The following is an 18536-nucleotide window of genomic DNA, read 5'->3' as shown; positions in this document are numbered from 1 at the left end:
AGATAAATTCAATGGAAACCATTTGATAATATTATGTAAATGCTTAAACCCCGTAGTTCCGACCTTCATTCAACCATAATAATACATAGACTATTTTCTCAGCTAGTCACGAATGATTTTTGCTCCGAAATTTGGAACTAAGAGATATGTTAGCGTCCCACACTATCATGCCGGGTGTTCGGGTTCGATTCCCGTTCTGGTTGGGGGATTTTTCGTCAAAGAAAATTCTTCCGGCTTGCACTGTGGTCACGCGTATTCTAGAGCTTGCCACTTTAGAGTACATTCAAGGCGTGTTATTCGGCATAGAAATCTCAACCAAGTATTAATGAACGACGCTAGTTAATGAATACGTTGAGACGGCAAAAGTTCCACAGGGAACGGAACGTTAACGCCATTCAAGAAGAAGAAGATATGTTGGCAGAAAACATACAACCAAAATCAAAACATACAAAGATACGAGATACAAAGCCCAGACAAAAACTGAACGAACCGTCCGTCTCCGTCAATTATTCTTTTCTACAAATCCTGCCGGTTGTTTTCGTTGAACGTATGCTGACGGATCGTTACGTTACCGGTGTATGTGAATGTTTTCATAAGAATTGCATGGTAGAATAACTGACGTAACGGAACGTGACGTGGATGTTGTATGTGAATCGCACTATTACGCCGTCCGGTGAACATTTTGAGGATGAAAAAAAACACATGGCGTATAAGAAAAAACTTTTTGGCATAAACAGGGGCCTATCCGAGTTTCGTAATTGTTATTCTCATTCCCAGAAAACTTCTTCAACATGCTTCTTCTTTTAGCTTTGTATCTACCAAGCGCAAAGAACACTGCAAATGAATCACGTGGAAAGTCGGAGTTTGCCGAATGTGATGATGAGCATTTTCCCAGAAAAGTGACATATGTTCTTGGTATGATATATTAACAGAATCTATGCAATTGATTGAACAGAATTTTCCATATTCTCCAATGAAATTGTAGTTATTTATCGTGATCGAATATAGTATGTAGAGCAAGTACGTTCGATTGAATTTCATTTTTTATTATCATTGGCAACACTGTAAAATTGTATAAAAATTTATTTTTATAAGTTTTCTAATGACTTAATTTCATTCGGATTCAACGAAAAAGTAGTCCTGAATCGAACCCGAATTCATTATTATTGTAGCCCTCTTATTTCTCTAGCGTACCGACAGTTAAATTTGGGCCCCGCAAGAAGCTCGACCAAATCGCTCTGGGCGACGTGTGTTAAAAAGTGGTTTGAGCTGCAAGTTAAGCATGTTGCAGGTGAAGAAACTTCCGCTGAGACACCGCTCTAGTTTGCTTGTTGCAAACTTGTCGTGAGGAACGATGCCGTTATCTTATGTGACTTATCTCAAATCACTACGAACAAAATTATTTGACAATTAATGGCTGAAGGGAGCTTCATAGTTCTGATTTTCCCTTCTGTTTCCTTTGATATTATTGATTGTTGTTCTTATAAAAAAAAATCATGAAGAGTTTTTTTTTCAAGCGGAAATAATGTAATTTTTTATAACATCTACAGTGATATTCAAATGCTTCTCACATCTTTTGACAACGAATTTTCAAATTGAATATGACGTCTTTTATTGGCACATAACTGATTTTTAACTGGACTATACTGCCGTTCTATGCAAAATTGTCCCATTTTACTTTTAGACAATTTTCACTTTTCTTCATCAAACGATGTTTCTATGCCTAATCTTACGGAAAAACACACAAAAGTTACAGTTTGTTTCCAGCTTTTGAAAAAATAACATCAGGCTCAATTGTCCCATGTTGATATTCTAGGCATAACTGTCCCACTATGATTTTTTAAGCCCGTAACCAAGATTGATTGATTCAAGTGAGGGGATCTGTTCACATTTTATTAAACAATAGTTTTCTGCTTGTAAAAAAACAGGAAGTGGGTTATATCTGTGGTATAACCGCAAGGTTGACGTAGGACTATCGTTGATTGAGTGATCATTTGTTTGAAGTTGAATCTGAATCCATTCGGAAAGAATGAACAAATGAATACTTGAGGGACTTCGAAACGAGAGCGTTACGTTGGAGGCATAGGGTTTTATGCATCAAATATTGGATAAGAAAATATTCTACTGATGGGGAAGAATAATCTTGGTAATTGCACTTGATTGAAAAATCACAAAACGAGATGCATTTGATCGCAGTATTATATTAATAGAAAACATTAAAATAAACTCTTCCGCTTGAATGTAATTATCAATTCCAAGGGGATCTGGCAGATTATTTCTCAGCAACGATAACATCTATCCGGATGCTTCTCGATGCTCGATGTCCGCTAACTCGATAACCACCAAACGGAACCAATTTTCGATGCTGGCACTCTCTTGGTCGTCCTCTCTTTTCCTTCTGATGGAACGGCTGTTCTACGCTTCCTCACAGTTCGAAATATACTGAGTGCAATTCACCACCAGAATATCGCTTAAGTATGCTTTTTATCCGCGATTGAATCGAGAGAAGGTGTGGTTTGCTATGGCAATTTGGAAGGCAAACTAGAGGCGAATGTACTCTCTGAGTTTGAAACTTTCATCGACTGAACAATGATCGATGGGAAATTATGATTCTCGCGATGCGAAACATTTTCCGTTTTTAAATTGTATGCATCCAATATTGGATACGAAAATATTTTACTGATGGGAAAGAATAATCTTCAGAAGCTTTCCTGCTAATTGCACTTGATTGAAAAACCACAAAACAAAATGTATTTGGTCACAGTATTATATTAAGCTGTCAAAAAAGACCTGCGGTATTTCCGCGAGGTGTCGTTGTAAGCGCGTAGTTCTAGTTGTATTCATTGTATCGAGTCATACTATAGCTTGTTGGAAAGCTTTTTTATAGTCCGCTATAATATAGTCCTTGACAGTTTTTTGTTTGGTTAAGTCGTTCGTGATGTAAAAATAAACGATTTAAATAAAAAAAAGTCGTTCGTGAGTTATAGTGTCGCAAATATGGAGCAAAATAAAGAGAAAATCCGACATATTTTACAGTACTACTATGACAAACGCAAAAATGCATCTTAAGCTGCCAATAAAATTTGTGCAGTTTATGGACCCGATACAGTTTCCATTTCCACCGCACAACGATGGTTTCAACGTTTTCGTTCTGGTGTAGAGGTCGTCGAAGATGCGCCACGCTCCGGAAGGCCTGTCGTCGAAAATTGCGACAAAATCGCTGAATTAGCCGAGAAAGACCGGCGTAGTAGAAGCCGTAGCATCGGCCAAGAGCTGGGGATAAGTCATCAAACCGTTATTAACCATTTGAAGAAGCTTGGATTCACAAAGAAGCTCGATGTATGGGTGCCACACACGTTGACGCAAAAAAACATCTTTAACCGTATCGACGCATGTGAATCGCTGCTGAATCGCAACAAAATCGACCCGTTTCTGAAGCGGAAGGTGACTGGCGATGAAAAGTGGGTCACTTACGACAACGTGAAGCGCAAACGGTCGTGGTCGAAGCCCGCTAATTTTATGAACAAATGAAAATTCAAAAAAATACCGCAGGACTTTTTTGACAGCCTAATATGAATAGAAAACATTAAAATAAGCTCTTTTGCTTGAATGTAATTTTCAATTCCAAGGGGAGCCGGCAGATTATTTTGCAGCAACGATGACATCTTCCAGATTCTTCTCGCTGCTTGATAACCATCAAACGAAAAGAGTTGCGCTCATGTATGTGTGTGTGTTGCGGCTGCTCCTCAAGCGGAACCAATTTTCGATGCTGTTACTTTCTTGGTCGCCTTTTCAGTGGTATAATTCTCCTCCTGATGGATTCCCTTCTGGTCTAAGGTGCACAAACAGGCTCTTGGTGACACCGTTCATCAGCGCTTTCATGATGAACAAAGTTAGCTTCGCCACAGCAGTGACAACATGCTCCAATCGCTGTTCAATTATAACTGAGCGGAATTCTTCTTCTTCTTCTTTTAGGCTTTAAGAGGGTTTAAACTTTTCAGTTCATTCGCCTCTAACTGAGCGGAATTCCGAGCGGCTCTCGCTTATATACCGATTGGCGATTTCAATAGCCTGTTTTGAAAGCAATTTTAAGGGTATTGAAACAAGTTTTTTGATCAAAAAGTAACAAGTATATAACGCGTCGACATTTTATCTTTCGAATGATTTCGAATGTGTTTATCACACCATTTTATTCGGTTGTTTAGGAGCTATCAACGCTCAAAATCTCGTTCTCTGGCGTAACGCTTTCGTTTTCGAAACTTTGAATTTACATCCCGGTATAGAAATGAAAGACGTAGTCCTACGTCAAAAACCCAGTGTATTGCTAAACCGAAAAGTTTAAAGCTTCTGAAGTAGACAAGTATGGTCCAAAATTTTGATAGCGTTTTACTCAGTTGATTATTTTGGAACATGGGACAACTATGCGTAGAACGGCGGTACAGCTTAGTTAACGCATACCCAGTAAAATGCAGTTCAGTTAAAGTGCACCCGGATAGCGAACGACTACATCCATTGGAAGTTTTGGAACGTAAATCTCGGATCAAATCTTTCAATAGCAAACCAAGAGCGTATTCCCGAGCCAACGTATTAACTTCTGATCGATAGTACCGTTATTAAAAACACAGGTTGATAATTAAAATCTCACCGTATTACTTATTTGTGATCAAAATCATTTAAATTACATTCAAAATACAATTCGACGTCAAATATCTGCAATGTCTGTTGCAAAACAAGAAATTCTAATATTAAGCTTACCGTATGAACGAAAAAAACTTTGAAATTTTTGGTTTCTACTCGTATTTCTTTACTCCAAGGAATTTCGCCTTTTTTAACCATCTGCACAGGATCGATATAGATTAGACGAGGTCCCGTAGTAAGCAATAACATTCGTCTGCGTGGGACGTACAAAGCTCCTTTGCGTTTGTAGACGAAGCCCTGTTTCAGGATGAGTTCTCCTTCTGCGAATTGATGCCATATGTTCGATTTTTGTTTACCTAACCTCGCCGCTTTATCAGCTTCACTGATGCTTAGATAACCTGCAAGAGAATATACGGAAAATAATTCCTTATTTGGATAAAAATCCAATATACAGCCATTCCATGCCAAACCGTTATAGTGGTTCTTGAATTTCCATGAAAAGTGGTAGTTTTGTTCTTTATCGCAAAAGATTTTTTTATTAGGGTACCCATTTCCATTTTAGGGTGGTCCGAAAAATCATTTTTTTCCACTTTTGCCCAAAAATGACTTTTTTCAAAAATTCATAAAATTCATGAACCATTATCTCGTCGATCATTTAAATCGATTCAGTGGTTAAAACAGTTCCTGTCCCAGATGGAACTCCAGCAATAGTTCTTTGTCGCTGTGCTTCAGCTTTGGCTTTACCACTATTTTGTATCTACACAGCTTCGCTGGATCAAGGAATCTTTCCAGATGTGTGGAAGCACTCCTATATGTTTCCCGTCTTCAAAAAAGGAGATAAGTGCAACGTGACCAACTATCGCGGGATAAACAGCTTATCTGCCACATCTAAGCTATTTGAAATAATCGTGAACGATGTTGTCTTCTTCGAGGTGAAGAGCTATATCTCACCAGTACAACATGGTTTTATGCCAGGACGCTCGGTCAGCCCAAATCTTCTCGAGTTCTCATCGTTTTGTATCAACCGCCTAGAAGAACGAACTCAAGTTGATGCTGTTTATACCGACATAAAAGCCGTTTTCGACCGAATTGACCACCGCATCCTGTTGAGTAAACTATCCCGTCCTGGTGCTTCTGAAGGATTCTTCAACTGGCTGACGTCATACCTTTCTGGAAAAAACGCTTCGTGTTAAGCTCCAGTCTCACACTTCATATCCGTTTGCTGTTTGTTCGGGAGTTCGACAAGGCAGCAATCTAGGGCCACTGCTGTTCGCGATAATTTGGAACGACGTGTCGCTTATTCTCGCATCCGGCTGTGTATCGATCTACGCAGACTATTTGAAGATCTATCTGGCTATTAAAACTCTCGAGGATTTCCTTCGGTTGCAGAGCTTGCTTGATCAGTTCGTATGTTGGTGCCGGCTGAATAAACCTACCATCAGCATTACTGATTGTGTGATCAAGAGTTTTTATCGAAAAAAAACGGCCAATTATATTCGAATACATGATCGATGATTTCATCATAAAAAGAGTAAGCCAGGTCAACGACTTGGGTGTAGCGCTCGACTCTAAACTCAACTTCGACGCACACCGCTCTGCGCTGGTTACTAAAGCCAATCGTCAGTTTGGGTTCATTTCAAGAATGTCTAGGGACTTCACCGATTCTTATTGTCGAAGTCACTCTACTGTTCTCTTGAAACCGCATTGGTAGTGGAACCCTCACCAACACATGTGGAGCATCAGAATTGAACGAATTCATAAACGCTTCATCCGTAGAGCGCTCAGGCATCTACCTTGGCGTGATCCACGAAATCCGCCGCTATATATAGCTAGATGTCGATTATTAAATCTGGATGCGCTTGAACGACGTAGGCGTATTCAACAAGTTACTTTCGTTGCCAAACTAATTTGTGGTGAATTTGACGCACCTAACTTGCTAGAGATGGTGAACTTTCGTGCTCCCAGCCGAATCCTACGATCCTCGTATTTGCTGCAACCGCTCCCGCATCGTCCAAAGTTTGGTCATCATGAACCGATAACGGAAATGATTAGGACGTTTTCATTAGAACATTTTTTTGAATTCGGAGAACCGTCACCACGCTTCAGAAACAGGAACGAGAATTCTAATGTGCTTAATTTCATGTTTGAATGTGTTTATAACTATTTTGTTTTATTAGGACGATGTTGTCAGATAAACTTTAATTTAAATAAATAAACAAAAAGTTATGAATTTTTGAAAAAAACATTTTTGGAAAAAAGGACCACCCTGAAATGGAAGAGGGACCCTAATAAAAAAAAATACGGGTCTAATGTTTTGCGATGAAGAACACAATTATTACTTTTGACGAAAATCTGGGAACCACTATATCGGTTTGGCATGGAATGGCTGTATACGCATCCATTTGAACATAGCTCACTCAAAAATGATCAGATACTTATTTTCGAACTTGATGATAGTTTCATGGTGCATATATTAGGTTGGTCAAAAAAGATTATTTAGAATGTTTCAGATTGGTCGGTAAGGGTCAAATATGCACCGTTTTTTGACGTAGGCCTACGTGTAACAGAAATATATGAAGGATAAAGTGAAAATCTAAACACAGAACATGTAGGAAAAAAGTAAAAGATTTTGAATGCTTTTAACTCGAGAATTTATTAACAGATTTTTAACAGATGGGATGTGTGCATCAACTGATAGGAAATATTTCTACGCATCTATGACAATGAATAGAATATTATTTTTCATGAGATGAACAATTGAGTTATCTAAACGCCATAACTTCCAAGTCTTAGTAGGCCCAATTTGTGCTCCTCAAATTATGCCGCCCAAAACGAAACACGGTTTCCCCAATACTGACATCAAAACCAAGGAACTATGGGAAATCGACATTGCAAATACATACAATTCGGGAGCATTTTTGTTCCCACCGAAATATGTTTCCCTAACAGGGACTCCTAAATTGTGAACTCTGAGGAAATCGTCATTTCAGATACGCAAAATGAGGGGCTCAGAATGCAAGGGGTGTAAGTGACATGATCGTTTTCTCTTCATCAACTTTTTATTTAGTTAACAACTCAACTGCAAAGACTTTCTAATTTAAGTTTGCTATAGAATCCGATAGATGAGGTTCTGACCTATTTTCCACGTTGGTAAATACAACTGGGAATGTATTTGCAGCTAAGTTATGACCCAAAAAGAGAGTCGATGTAGAGAAATCGATCAAATCACTTACACCCCTTTCATTCTAAGCCCCTCAAATAGGATTCAAACAGAAGGTCGATTTTTGGGAATGTAATCGTTTGTTACAATTGAGTTAGTTCTTTTTAATAAATATGAAGGTTTTTTAATGTTTACACCTTATTGTAAATTTGTTTAGGAGAGAGGGAGAGAGAGACAGTTAGCCCGTTAGATAAAATGGGGCTTTTTGGATTCAGGCGTGGTGTGTGACGAACGTTTGTCCAAGAGTTTTGTCGAAAAGCTTAGACGCTATTCCGTCGACGAACTTCCGATTGACCGGCACACCATTCGGCCTTGTGGTCCGCCACTACGCCTAAGATCAGCGATAATCCTCTGACCAGCTTGACTATAAACACAAAGAAGGGCCCCTCTCGGCAGTGCCATTCCGGTGTCGTCCTGGGCTTGTCGATCTACGCCAAAGAGGGAAGACGCCGAGCAACCGTCAACTTCCGCGTGGATTGATGACGCATCCGCCTGCCTCTCTCGCCAGCATGGAACAAATCGCCAAAACATCAAAACATCATGAATAAATAGAACATTAAAAAAAAGAAGCTGAGAATATTTCTTTCAAATTTCATCGCGAGGCCCCTCCAATTACCGAGTAAGCAGCCGACCCCTAGACACAGTTCGGAGGGTCTCTTGCTACTGAGATATCCGGGAAGACACAGTAGATAGTCACAGGAGCCACAACTATTAACACCAAAAAACATGATCGAGCTTCTATCCGCGAAGCCTTGATCAAACAGAACTAAATCGATCCATTTCTTAAACGGATGGTGACGAGATAAGAAATGGGTCACATACGACAATATTGGGCGAAAACGATCGTGGTTAAAGTGTGGTGAAGCAACTCAAACGGTAGATAAATCAGGACTAAAGCCCAGGAAGGTTCTACTGTGTATTTGATGGGACTTGAAAGGAATAATTTGGGAGCTTGTATTGGCCTTCGAGAGCTGCGGTTAGCCGCAAGCAACTTGTTGACATGTACTCACTCTTTCCTGAGTCACGATTGATCTTGTGAGACTTCAATTCTCACGGAACTACCTGAGGGGAAAAGTGCGATGACAACCATTCATTGTTGACATATAACCTTCGTAAAAGCTTCAATATGACCGTTTTGGACACTGGGGAAACAACACGTGTACCTAAACCTCCTGCTAACCCAAGTGACTAAGTTGACCTCTTGCTTTCTCGAATTCACTATCGTTAGATTGCAAGTGGAACGTAATCCAGGACCCCAACGGTAGTGATTACTTACCAATCAAAATTTCCATCACCACTGGGTCGAATTTTTCTGAATCTATAAACATCGCATATGACCTCACAAGATACATTGACTGGAAAAAATATGCGGACGCGATTCCTCTAGCCATCAATTCCAGAGATGGTTTACCTCCACTGGAGGAGTATAATTTCCTCTCTAGTTTACTTTATGACAGCGCTGTTCGCTCTCAAACGAAACCCATCCGAGGTTCCACTATTCGTCAAAGGCCTCCCAATTCATGGTGGGATAGCCAATGTTCCAAGTTATATCAGGAAAATGGATCATGGTGGGATAGCCAATGTTCCAAGTTATATCAGGAAAATGGAACGCATTTAAAGCTTTTCGGAAACGTGGAACCATTGAAAATTTTCAAACGTATTTAGACCATGAAAATTAATTTAAAAACTTGATCAAAGGGAAAAAACGTGCTTATTAGCGAAATTTTGTGGGAGGTTTGTCACGAGAAACGTCAATGAAAAAATTATGGAAAGTGGCTGGAAGCATGAGAAATCGCTCTTCAATGAATAAAAGCGAAGAATATTCACATCGATGGATTTTTAATTTTGCGCGGAAGGTTTTCGATTCTGCTCCCGTGCAAAAAAATTGTTCGAGATATACCACAAGATACGTGCAATCTGGATTCCGAGTTTTCAATGGTAGAATTCTCTCTCGCTCTCCTTTCTTGTAACAGTTCAGCTCCAGGAACGGATAGAATTAAATTCAACTTACTGAAAAACCCCCCTGATGTGACCAAACATCGCTTGTTGAATTTATTTAATCAGTTTCTGGAGCATAATATTGTTCCAGATGATTGGAGACAAGTGCGAGTTATAGCTATTCAAAAACCTGAAAATCCTGCGTCCGACTTCAATTCAAACCGCCCAATAGCAATGCTGTCTTGTCTACGGAAATTGTTGGAGAAAATGATCTTGTTTCTTCTTGATCGATGGGTTGAAACGAATGGCTTACTCTCAGATACACAGATACACAATATGGGTTCCGCAGGGGCAAGGGGACGAATGATTGTCTTGCGTTGCTTTCTTCAGAAATTCAAATGGCTTTGATTCTGTTTTAATAGAGGTTTTGTAAGACAAATAGTGTAACGGATAGTCTTAGCTCAGTCGAAGCTATTCGTTCAGTGAGGCCGGAAAAGCATGAGTTGACTTGATTACATATCCCAAATATATGTCTTTTAAAAGTTATCGATCTTCGTGTGTGATTGTCCTTATATCCTTTTCCTTTTCCTTCGCGAGAAATCGGAATGAGGTGAAATGTAAATACATATTAGATATAACATAGGTTTAAGTATTGAGTGTGAGTGTGAATGTGAACATTGTCAACATATCTTTATATCCCTTCCTTTTCCTGAAGAAAATATTAGGCTGTCAAAAAAGTCCTGCGGTATTTCCGCGAGGTGTCGTTGTAAGCGCGTAGTTCTAGTTGTATTCATTGTATCGAGTCATACTATAGCTTGTTGGAAAGGTATTTTTGCGCGCTATAATATAGTCCTTGACAGTGTTTTGTTTGGTTAAGCTGTTCGTGAGTTAAAGTGTCGCAAATATGGAGCAAAATAAAGAGAAAATCCGACATATTTTACAGTACTACTATGACAAAGGCAAAAATGCATCTCAAGCTGCCAATAAAATTTGTGCAGTTTATGGACCCGATAGTTTCCATTTCCACCGCACAACGATGGTTTCAACGTTTTCGTTCTGGTGTAGAGATCGTCGAAGATGCGCCACACTCCGGAAGGCCTGTCGTCGAAAATTGCGACAAAATCGCTGAATTAGCCGAGGAAGACCGGCATAGTAGCATCCGTTGCATCGGGCAAGAGCTGGGGATAAGTCATCAAACCGTTATTAACCATTTGAAGAAGCTTGGATTCACAAAGAAGATCGATGCATGGGTGCCACACACGTTGACGCAAAAAAAAAACATCTTTGACCGTATCGACGCATGTGAATCGCTGCTGAATCGCAACAAAATCGACCCGTTTCTGAAGCGGATGGTGACTGGCGATGAAAAGTGGGTCACTTACGACAATGTGAAGCGCAAACGGTCGTGGTCGAAGCCCGCTGAAGCGGCTCAGACGGTGGCCAAGCCCTCATTAACGGCCAGGAAGGTTCTGCTGTGTGTTTGGTGGGATTGTCAAGGAATAATCTATTATGAGCTGCTTCCCTATGGCCAAACGCTCAATTTGGATCTGTACTGCCAACAATTGGACCGCTTGAAGGTAGCACTCATGAAGAAGAGGCCATCTTTGATAAACAGAGGCCGCGTTGTCTTCCATCAGGACAACGCCAGGCCACACACTTCTTTGGTGACGCGCCAGAAGCTCCGGGAGCTCGGATGGGAGGTTCTTTTGCATCCGCCGTATAGTCCGGACCTTGCACCAAGTGACTACCACCTGTTTTTGTCCATGGCGAACGAGCTAGGTAGTCAGAAGTTAGCCACAAAAGAGGCCTGTGAAAATTGGCTATCGGAGTTTTTTGCCAATAAGGAAGCGAGCTTCTATAACAGGGGTATTATTAAGTTGGCATCTCGTTGGGAACAAGTCATCGAACAAAACGGCGCATATTTCACTTAAAACAGATGATTGTAACTAATTTTATGAACAAATGAATATTCAAAAAAAATACCGCAGGACTTTTTTGACAGCCTAGTATGTCACCCTTCTAAACTCGAGTAGACCGCGAAACTAGAGAAATGGCCAGAATTGGGCAACAGAACCGGTGTTGTGTTCCATTAGGACAACGAAAGGCCACACACGTCTGAAATGACTTGCCAGAAACTCCGGGAGACCGTTTGAGAAGTTTTCATGCATAGTTCGGATCCAGCGCCAAGCGATTATCACCTCGCATTGCAAAACTTCCTGAGTGAAATTGAGATCAAGAGAAGATTTTGAAAATCAATTACTAGAGTTTTTCACCATTAAAAACCAAGACTTCTATAAGAGAGAAATCATGAATCTTCAAAATGGCAACAAAACGGTGCACGTTTGACCCAAATCGAGCAATCCGAAACATCTTAAATAATGTTCTGAATTTCACGCAAAAATAATGTTTTTTCCCAACCTAATATATCTTAATAATGTTCCAAATACCAGAAATGAAACTTTGAATTATTTTTTCCAATAGGCAGAGTATGTCTCCTAGTCATATTCTTCAGAAATTATCGTTATGCATATAAAAGTACGTACCTGTGACGTGAGACGTTGAAGAGCTAGATACTTCAACTTGGGATCCCAATTCCAGACCCATTAATCTAGTAATATGCTTATCATCCAAACCGGGTGTTATATTTTCTGGAAAATCGAACCCGCATTCAACACTGCAATCATTAGTTCGTTCCGTTCCGTTACTGATCGAATCGCGTAAGGGTGAGTTTAATTTTCGTATTTTCGAAAAATCGATGCTTTTGAAGAACGGATGATTCCGAATGCTTGCGTAAGGCAAATTGTCTTCAGCCCCCAACCTTTTCCGGGGGTCCAGAACTAATAGCTTACTAATTAAATCCTTAGCATCTGGATCAAAAGCGACTGGAAATATCAATTCTAGTTTTTCTATTTTCTTGAATATTAGATAGTCGTTAGGACCACGAAACGGTGGAAAGCCTGCGATCATTTGATATATTATACATCCAAACGACCATAAATCAGACGATCTGGTTGAATGTCTTCCTTGCAGAATTTCAGGCGAAACGTATTGCGCGGTTCCTACGAAGCTGCCTCTTTTTCGCTTTACTAGTTTCTGGTCATTTTTTGTCTCCTCGGATTCGGATTCCGTATCTTCCTTCTCATCCCTCTCTTTACTGCTAATGTTTTGTTCTTTATCGTCAATTCTTGATGATCCGAAATCCGCGATCATAATGTGGAAGTTTTCATCCAAAAGAATATTCTCCGGCTTTAGATCTCTATGTATTATATTATAATTATGCATTTGTTCTACAGCGTGAAGAATTTCCGCTGCGTAAAACCTAGCACATGCAACATCGAATGTCTTGTGTTTCTCCAAAAATTGCAGCAATGTACCGTTTTTTGCATAGGTCATAACAAAATACAGTTTACTGGAATCTTGAAATGTGCAGTACAAGTTTAAAAAGCCCGGTAAAACGCTTAACCTATTGAGCGCTTCGCGTTCTCGTTTCACATATTCCTGTTTCTTCTCTCGAACAATTAGTTGCTTCTCACAAACTTTCACTGCAATTAAAATGGATTTTTTTTAATAGTGAGATATGTGAAAAAGATAGTTAGAACCTACCTGCATATTCTTTCGACGTGTGGATATCTTTTGCTAGATACACTACGCTAAAACTGCCTTCGCCTATGAGTTTTCCAAAAATGAAGTCATTTGCGTTACGTCTGGCGCAATAGTTATTCACGACGTGTTTTGTGGCTGGTTCTGTTTCTACACTCATCGTTCTATTCGGTTGATATTTGATTACGTTATCTGAGAGAAGAAAACCAAAACCAAATTAGTAATAGAAAACATGCTAACCCCATTGTATCATACACAAATTAAAAAGATTCAATGAACAACGAACTAGCTAGTGCTTTGTACTCATTCCACATTCATACAAGTCGTATAAATTGTACAATATTCTCAAGGTTGTATTCCTGCTTGATTCTTTGGATGAAATCAAGGAATCACATATTTTTCTCCAAGTTCATCTGGTAGATTTTTTTATAATTCGTTTACATAACGCTCAGTTACGGAAGTTTTAAGAAGCCAAATTTTTAACCCTTTCCCGTACAACATCGAGTCTCATTCGTGGTGACTTGCATAACATAGGGCGCTAGAACGCTCAGCAGAATAGTGAAATCACTTGATGTGTGACGTATTAAATAATACGAGAAGGGGTAAACTATATAGTCTGGTACAATGTTGATAGGGTAGATTTGCAGTCAGCATCTAAAAAGTGCTTTGAACAAAGTGCAATCTTTACCTATTAACGCTTGCACAAAGAAAAATGGACAATTTTTACGAATTTTTCATGCATTCGCCTTAACACCTGATGATGAGACCGCTTTTGCATCGTCAATCATAGTAACCCATGAGTTTTCAAACAAAATTTGACAGCGCTATCAGTTGAACTGCGGAAATTATGGCGGGAACAGCGAAGCAATTGCGCTCCATAGTTTGTGCGCACTGAGAGTTCCATCTCACCGCGAAGAAAGTGGACATTGTATAGAGGCGAATGAACTGCAAAGTTTAAAGCCTCTTAAAAACAAAGAAACAAACAAGTGGACATCGTAAAGATATAATATCCTTGCGCTTCTGGAGAAGGGTGAGAGCATTGAACAGAACCTTGGTTCCGGTCGTTCGACAGTGCCTAGCGGAGAACAGGTGAAGTTAAACAAAAGACGAAGGTAAGGGTGGCTACAACGTTACGAGCTTTGGACCACGAAGAGCAACGCACAGTGGGGAATCGCTAATCATCAGGCTAAAAACGAAAATTGCCTCAGCTGTTTCGTAATATTTTTCCTTTCTTGATATATATTCAAGTGCTTAAATCCCAAATTTGAGCGAATATCATCAAATCTGATTTTTTATGACAATTTTTTTAAAGAAAGTACATTACTTTGAAACGCGCTGCAGTTTCAATGACGTCAAAGGGAAAGTTGTTCGAAAAACGATAAGAATTTCGTTTTTACTATATAGTTTTAATATTAAAATTTTATCTAGAATTTAATTGAATCAAAACCATAATAATCCATTGATGAAATTTTATCATTAAAAAGTTATAAAAAAGAACATGAGATTAAAGAAGTAGCGCTTGGAGATAATGATAAAAGGCATTGTTTCATTCTCATTATTCCTCAAATAGATTGATGAAAATTTGTCAATTCCTTAACAAATACAACTTCTGTGCAACGCTGTTATGCTTGCAAAGTTACAATATGGGAGTTTCAAATGGTTGCTTTGAATTCATTATGTTTACTTTGCGACTTTTGCGGGAAACTCGAACTTTTCAAGCTTCAATACACAACACAACAACAAAAATGACAGATAAAATGACACTGACACAAAAACACACTCTTAAATTGTCATGTGGTATCATTTAAAATGCGCTTTGGATTCATCAAAAACAGTTTTCCAAAAACGGGCATTTTTGCGTATTAAATTCATACGCTGGGCTAATGGGTTAATATTTTCTTTCAGAGTGTTAGTTATTTTATATTAATACATTCAGTTTTTCGACAATAACCATAAAGCAAGAGAGTGACAACTAGGAACAATTTCAACAATGTTCCCCCCAGGTATATCATTTAATGAATGATAAATTGAAAATGCTGGAAACATCCGGTATAAGGTTTCGAAAATCAATAAAAACTAAATTATTGAAGAGTACTTCGTCTTTGAAGACTGTGAATGCGAGTTTTAATGAAGTTTTGTGATTTTTATTTTCGAGTTGTTTGATTTGCTTGTTGCATTCCTGATATTGTATTGTTTTTTGTATTTGCAAATTCGAACTGAGAGAAACTGCATGTGTGCATGAAGCAAATAAAAGTTTGCATTTCAGGGAGTAATAAACGCATTCTTACATAAAAATAATGAACTATGATTAAATTTTCCGCATAGAATGAATGCAAATCTGCAAATAATATTGAACAGATTTTTTTTCCTTTAGGGATTTTCTATGATGAACGATGATGAAAATTTAGTGGATATATTGAAATAATTTTAATACTAGTCGAGTAAGAGTAAGTACTACGAATTTAAATAAGAAAAGAACGTTAATCAATTATTTTCATTCAAGATTGAAAAACTTGGAAAGTCATCAGGAATGATAATCTGAGAGAGGGTACACTTACATCGCCACAAATTAAATTGAAAGAAGCTAAAGAGACGAAACTGAATTAAACCTTACACGAGAAGCTCATGACACCTTTTGGGAGAGTTTGAACGAAGTGACAAATGAAAATGTCAAATGTCGATTTGAAAATCCATTATCAATCATGTTCCTTGCGTATGGTGGTCATTAAGCTCCAAGCAGTACCCCCAATTAGGAAGGTTTGCCATCGTTTATCGTTCAGTTCCTTGTGTTCACAGTGAAAGACTGCTCTCTGAAGCTGGCCTAGTGTACGAAGCAAAGCGTAATCAGTCGGTTAAATGAATTATAATAAAAGTAATAGTGTTAATGAATGAATATTATAAGTTATTATTAACTATATTTTGGAAAAAAAACATGATTTATCTTTTACCGATATAGTGGTTCTCAGATTTTCGTCAAAAGTGGTAGTTTTGTTCTTTATCGCAAATTATTAGACTCGTTTTTTTTTGTTAGGGTGACCATTTCCATTTTAGGGTGGTCCGAAAATCCTTTTTTTTGCATTTTTGCCAAAAATGACTTTTTTCAAAAAATCATAACTTTCGAACCACTGGACCAATTCAGATGTTCGACACATTAAATTAAAGCTAATTAGCTTATCTTTTATTGTTAAAATACTACAATTGCAGAAAATTTTAATTATGTTTTCGTTATTATTGATTGTATTTGTTTTTTAAAGTTTTCATGGTCTCGGACCAAAGGCGCTATATATCTTTTTATATTTTTTCTGGAAAGCAGAGGATTTTTCACATAACATATTTCGAAACTGAGGAGGCGTTTTTTTCGTTTTTGAGTTATGATTTTTCAAAGTTAACCGATGATCCAAAAAATCATTTTTTTCCCATTTTTTCCGCTACAAAAAATCATAACTTTTGATCTACTGGACCGATTTAGATGATCGACATATTAAAATGAATCCAATGAACTAGTCATGTTTGAAAAAATATCACACTCCGAATAAAAATGGATTTTGTTTTCGTAATTATAGATTATATTTGTTTTTTATAGCTTACATCGTTTCGGGACCAAGGGCGCCATATTTTTTTATACTTTTTCCTGAAAGCTGAGGTTTTTTACATAATATATCCTAATAAAAAAAATACTGGTCTAATGATTTGCAACAAAGAACAAAATTTCCGCTTCCTACGAAAATCTGAGAACCACTATATCGGTTTAACATGGAATGGCATAGAAACTTCTCTCGTACCAAAAACCCTCACATCCCAAATTTGGCTCTTTTTGCTCGATTAGTGCACCCGCGGCCGAGTGGTTAGCGTCTCACATTATCATGCCGGGTGTTTGGGTTCAATTCCCGTTCTGGCCGGGGGATTTTTCGTCAAAGAAATTTCCTTCGACTTGCACTGTGATCACGCGTATTCTAGAGCTTGCCCCTCGGAATACATTTAAGGGGTGTTCTTTGGCTTGAGAAATCTCAACTAAGTATTCAGCACCTGGAGAAGTATTTCCTCTTCTGGACCCAATGCGACCTCCTATAGTAAGACTTACGGAGCAATCGGCAGCCGGCGACAGACGCTTTTTGAAGGCACATCTACGGGACTCTAGAATAATGGACACAACGAGGACGTATCTTTCCTTCCTCCACGACCAAACAACGGGTGTTTGTATTCGTGGAATAACAAGAACTAGTGCATCTTTAATGCTCGCAGCTGAAGGTCTACCAACAGACATAAACCTTTTGCGTGAAATTTTCCTGGGAGTGCACGAAGAACTGGGAATTTCACGCATTGACGCCTTGGCAGACCTCAAATCACATCGAGCATTCCTTTCCAGTGAACGTACGCAACGGCTACAACATGCTAGAGAAGCAGCAACAAAGTTCTACAGTCCGCAAAATTTTTAACGACGCTGACACGCCCTTCACAGGGAATTAGTAGTCGAAAAATAGTAAAGTAAGTAGAACTAGTCTGAAAGAAACTTCTTCGCCTTCTCAACAGAATCCGACTGAAATTTTGATATACTGTCAAAATTTCAATCGCATGAAAAGCCCAGCATAAATGAAAGAAATTTATCAAAATATTTTACCCGCTTCTTTCAATGTTATATATGCAACTGAAACTAGCTGGGACGAAAGCGTAAGAAGCGAAGAAATTTTTGAAAATATTTTTTTAATGTATTCTGGCACGACCGCAACTTATCGTTATCTCAGAAGAAGTCTGAAGGAGGGGTCCTCATTGCCATTAATGCAAATTTTTGTTCTGAAGAACTTATAACCGAAAAACATAAAGAATTTGAACATGTTTGGGCAAAATTATCTATAGCTGGCGAAGTACACATATTTGCTACCGTGTATTTCCCACCCGAACACGCAAATAAAAAGTCGTATGAATTATTTTTTCAACGGCAAATCGAAAAACTAGAGCCAGAATTGAAATTGCATATCTATGGCGACTTCAATCAAAATAAAGTAGACTTCATTCCCGATAACGATAATGAATGCATTCTACTTCCAGTCGTCGGAGAAAATGAAACCCTTCATTATATATTTGACGAAATTGCACATCTCGGTCTTAATCAAATAAATCAAGTAAAAAATTCCCAAAATTA

At 38.5% G+C, this 18536-nt stretch overlaps 1 protein-coding gene across 6 annotated transcripts in view; it reads right to left on the bottom strand.

The window, feature by feature from the left end:
- The window catches only part of LOC129775222 (3-phosphoinositide-dependent protein kinase 1), a 94950-nt gene that overhangs the window by 63358 nt on the left and 13056 nt on the right, over positions 1 to 18536 (bottom strand). For all 6 annotated transcript variants that reach the window (XM_055779649.1, XM_055779647.1, XM_055779648.1 and 3 more), the window contains exons 2-4: positions 13400 to 13588; positions 12340 to 13338; positions 4756 to 5036 (exon numbers count right to left, since the gene is read on the bottom strand). In XM_055779649.1, the coding sequence (XP_055635624.1) occupies positions 4756 to 5036; positions 12340 to 13338; positions 13400 to 13556 (1437 nt within the window). In that variant the 5' untranslated portion in view covers positions 13557 to 13588. The remainder of the gene's footprint in view (positions 1 to 4755; positions 5037 to 12339; positions 13339 to 13399; positions 13589 to 18536) is intronic.

Source organism: Toxorhynchites rutilus, chromosome 3 (genome assembly GCF_029784135.1).
Source record: "Toxorhynchites rutilus septentrionalis strain SRP chromosome 3, ASM2978413v1, whole genome shotgun sequence".
Classification (NCBI taxonomy): domain Eukaryota; kingdom Metazoa; phylum Arthropoda; class Insecta; order Diptera; family Culicidae; genus Toxorhynchites; species Toxorhynchites rutilus.
The sequence above is the reverse complement of the archived record's forward strand: the minus strand, read 5'-3'. Positions and strand labels throughout refer to the sequence as shown.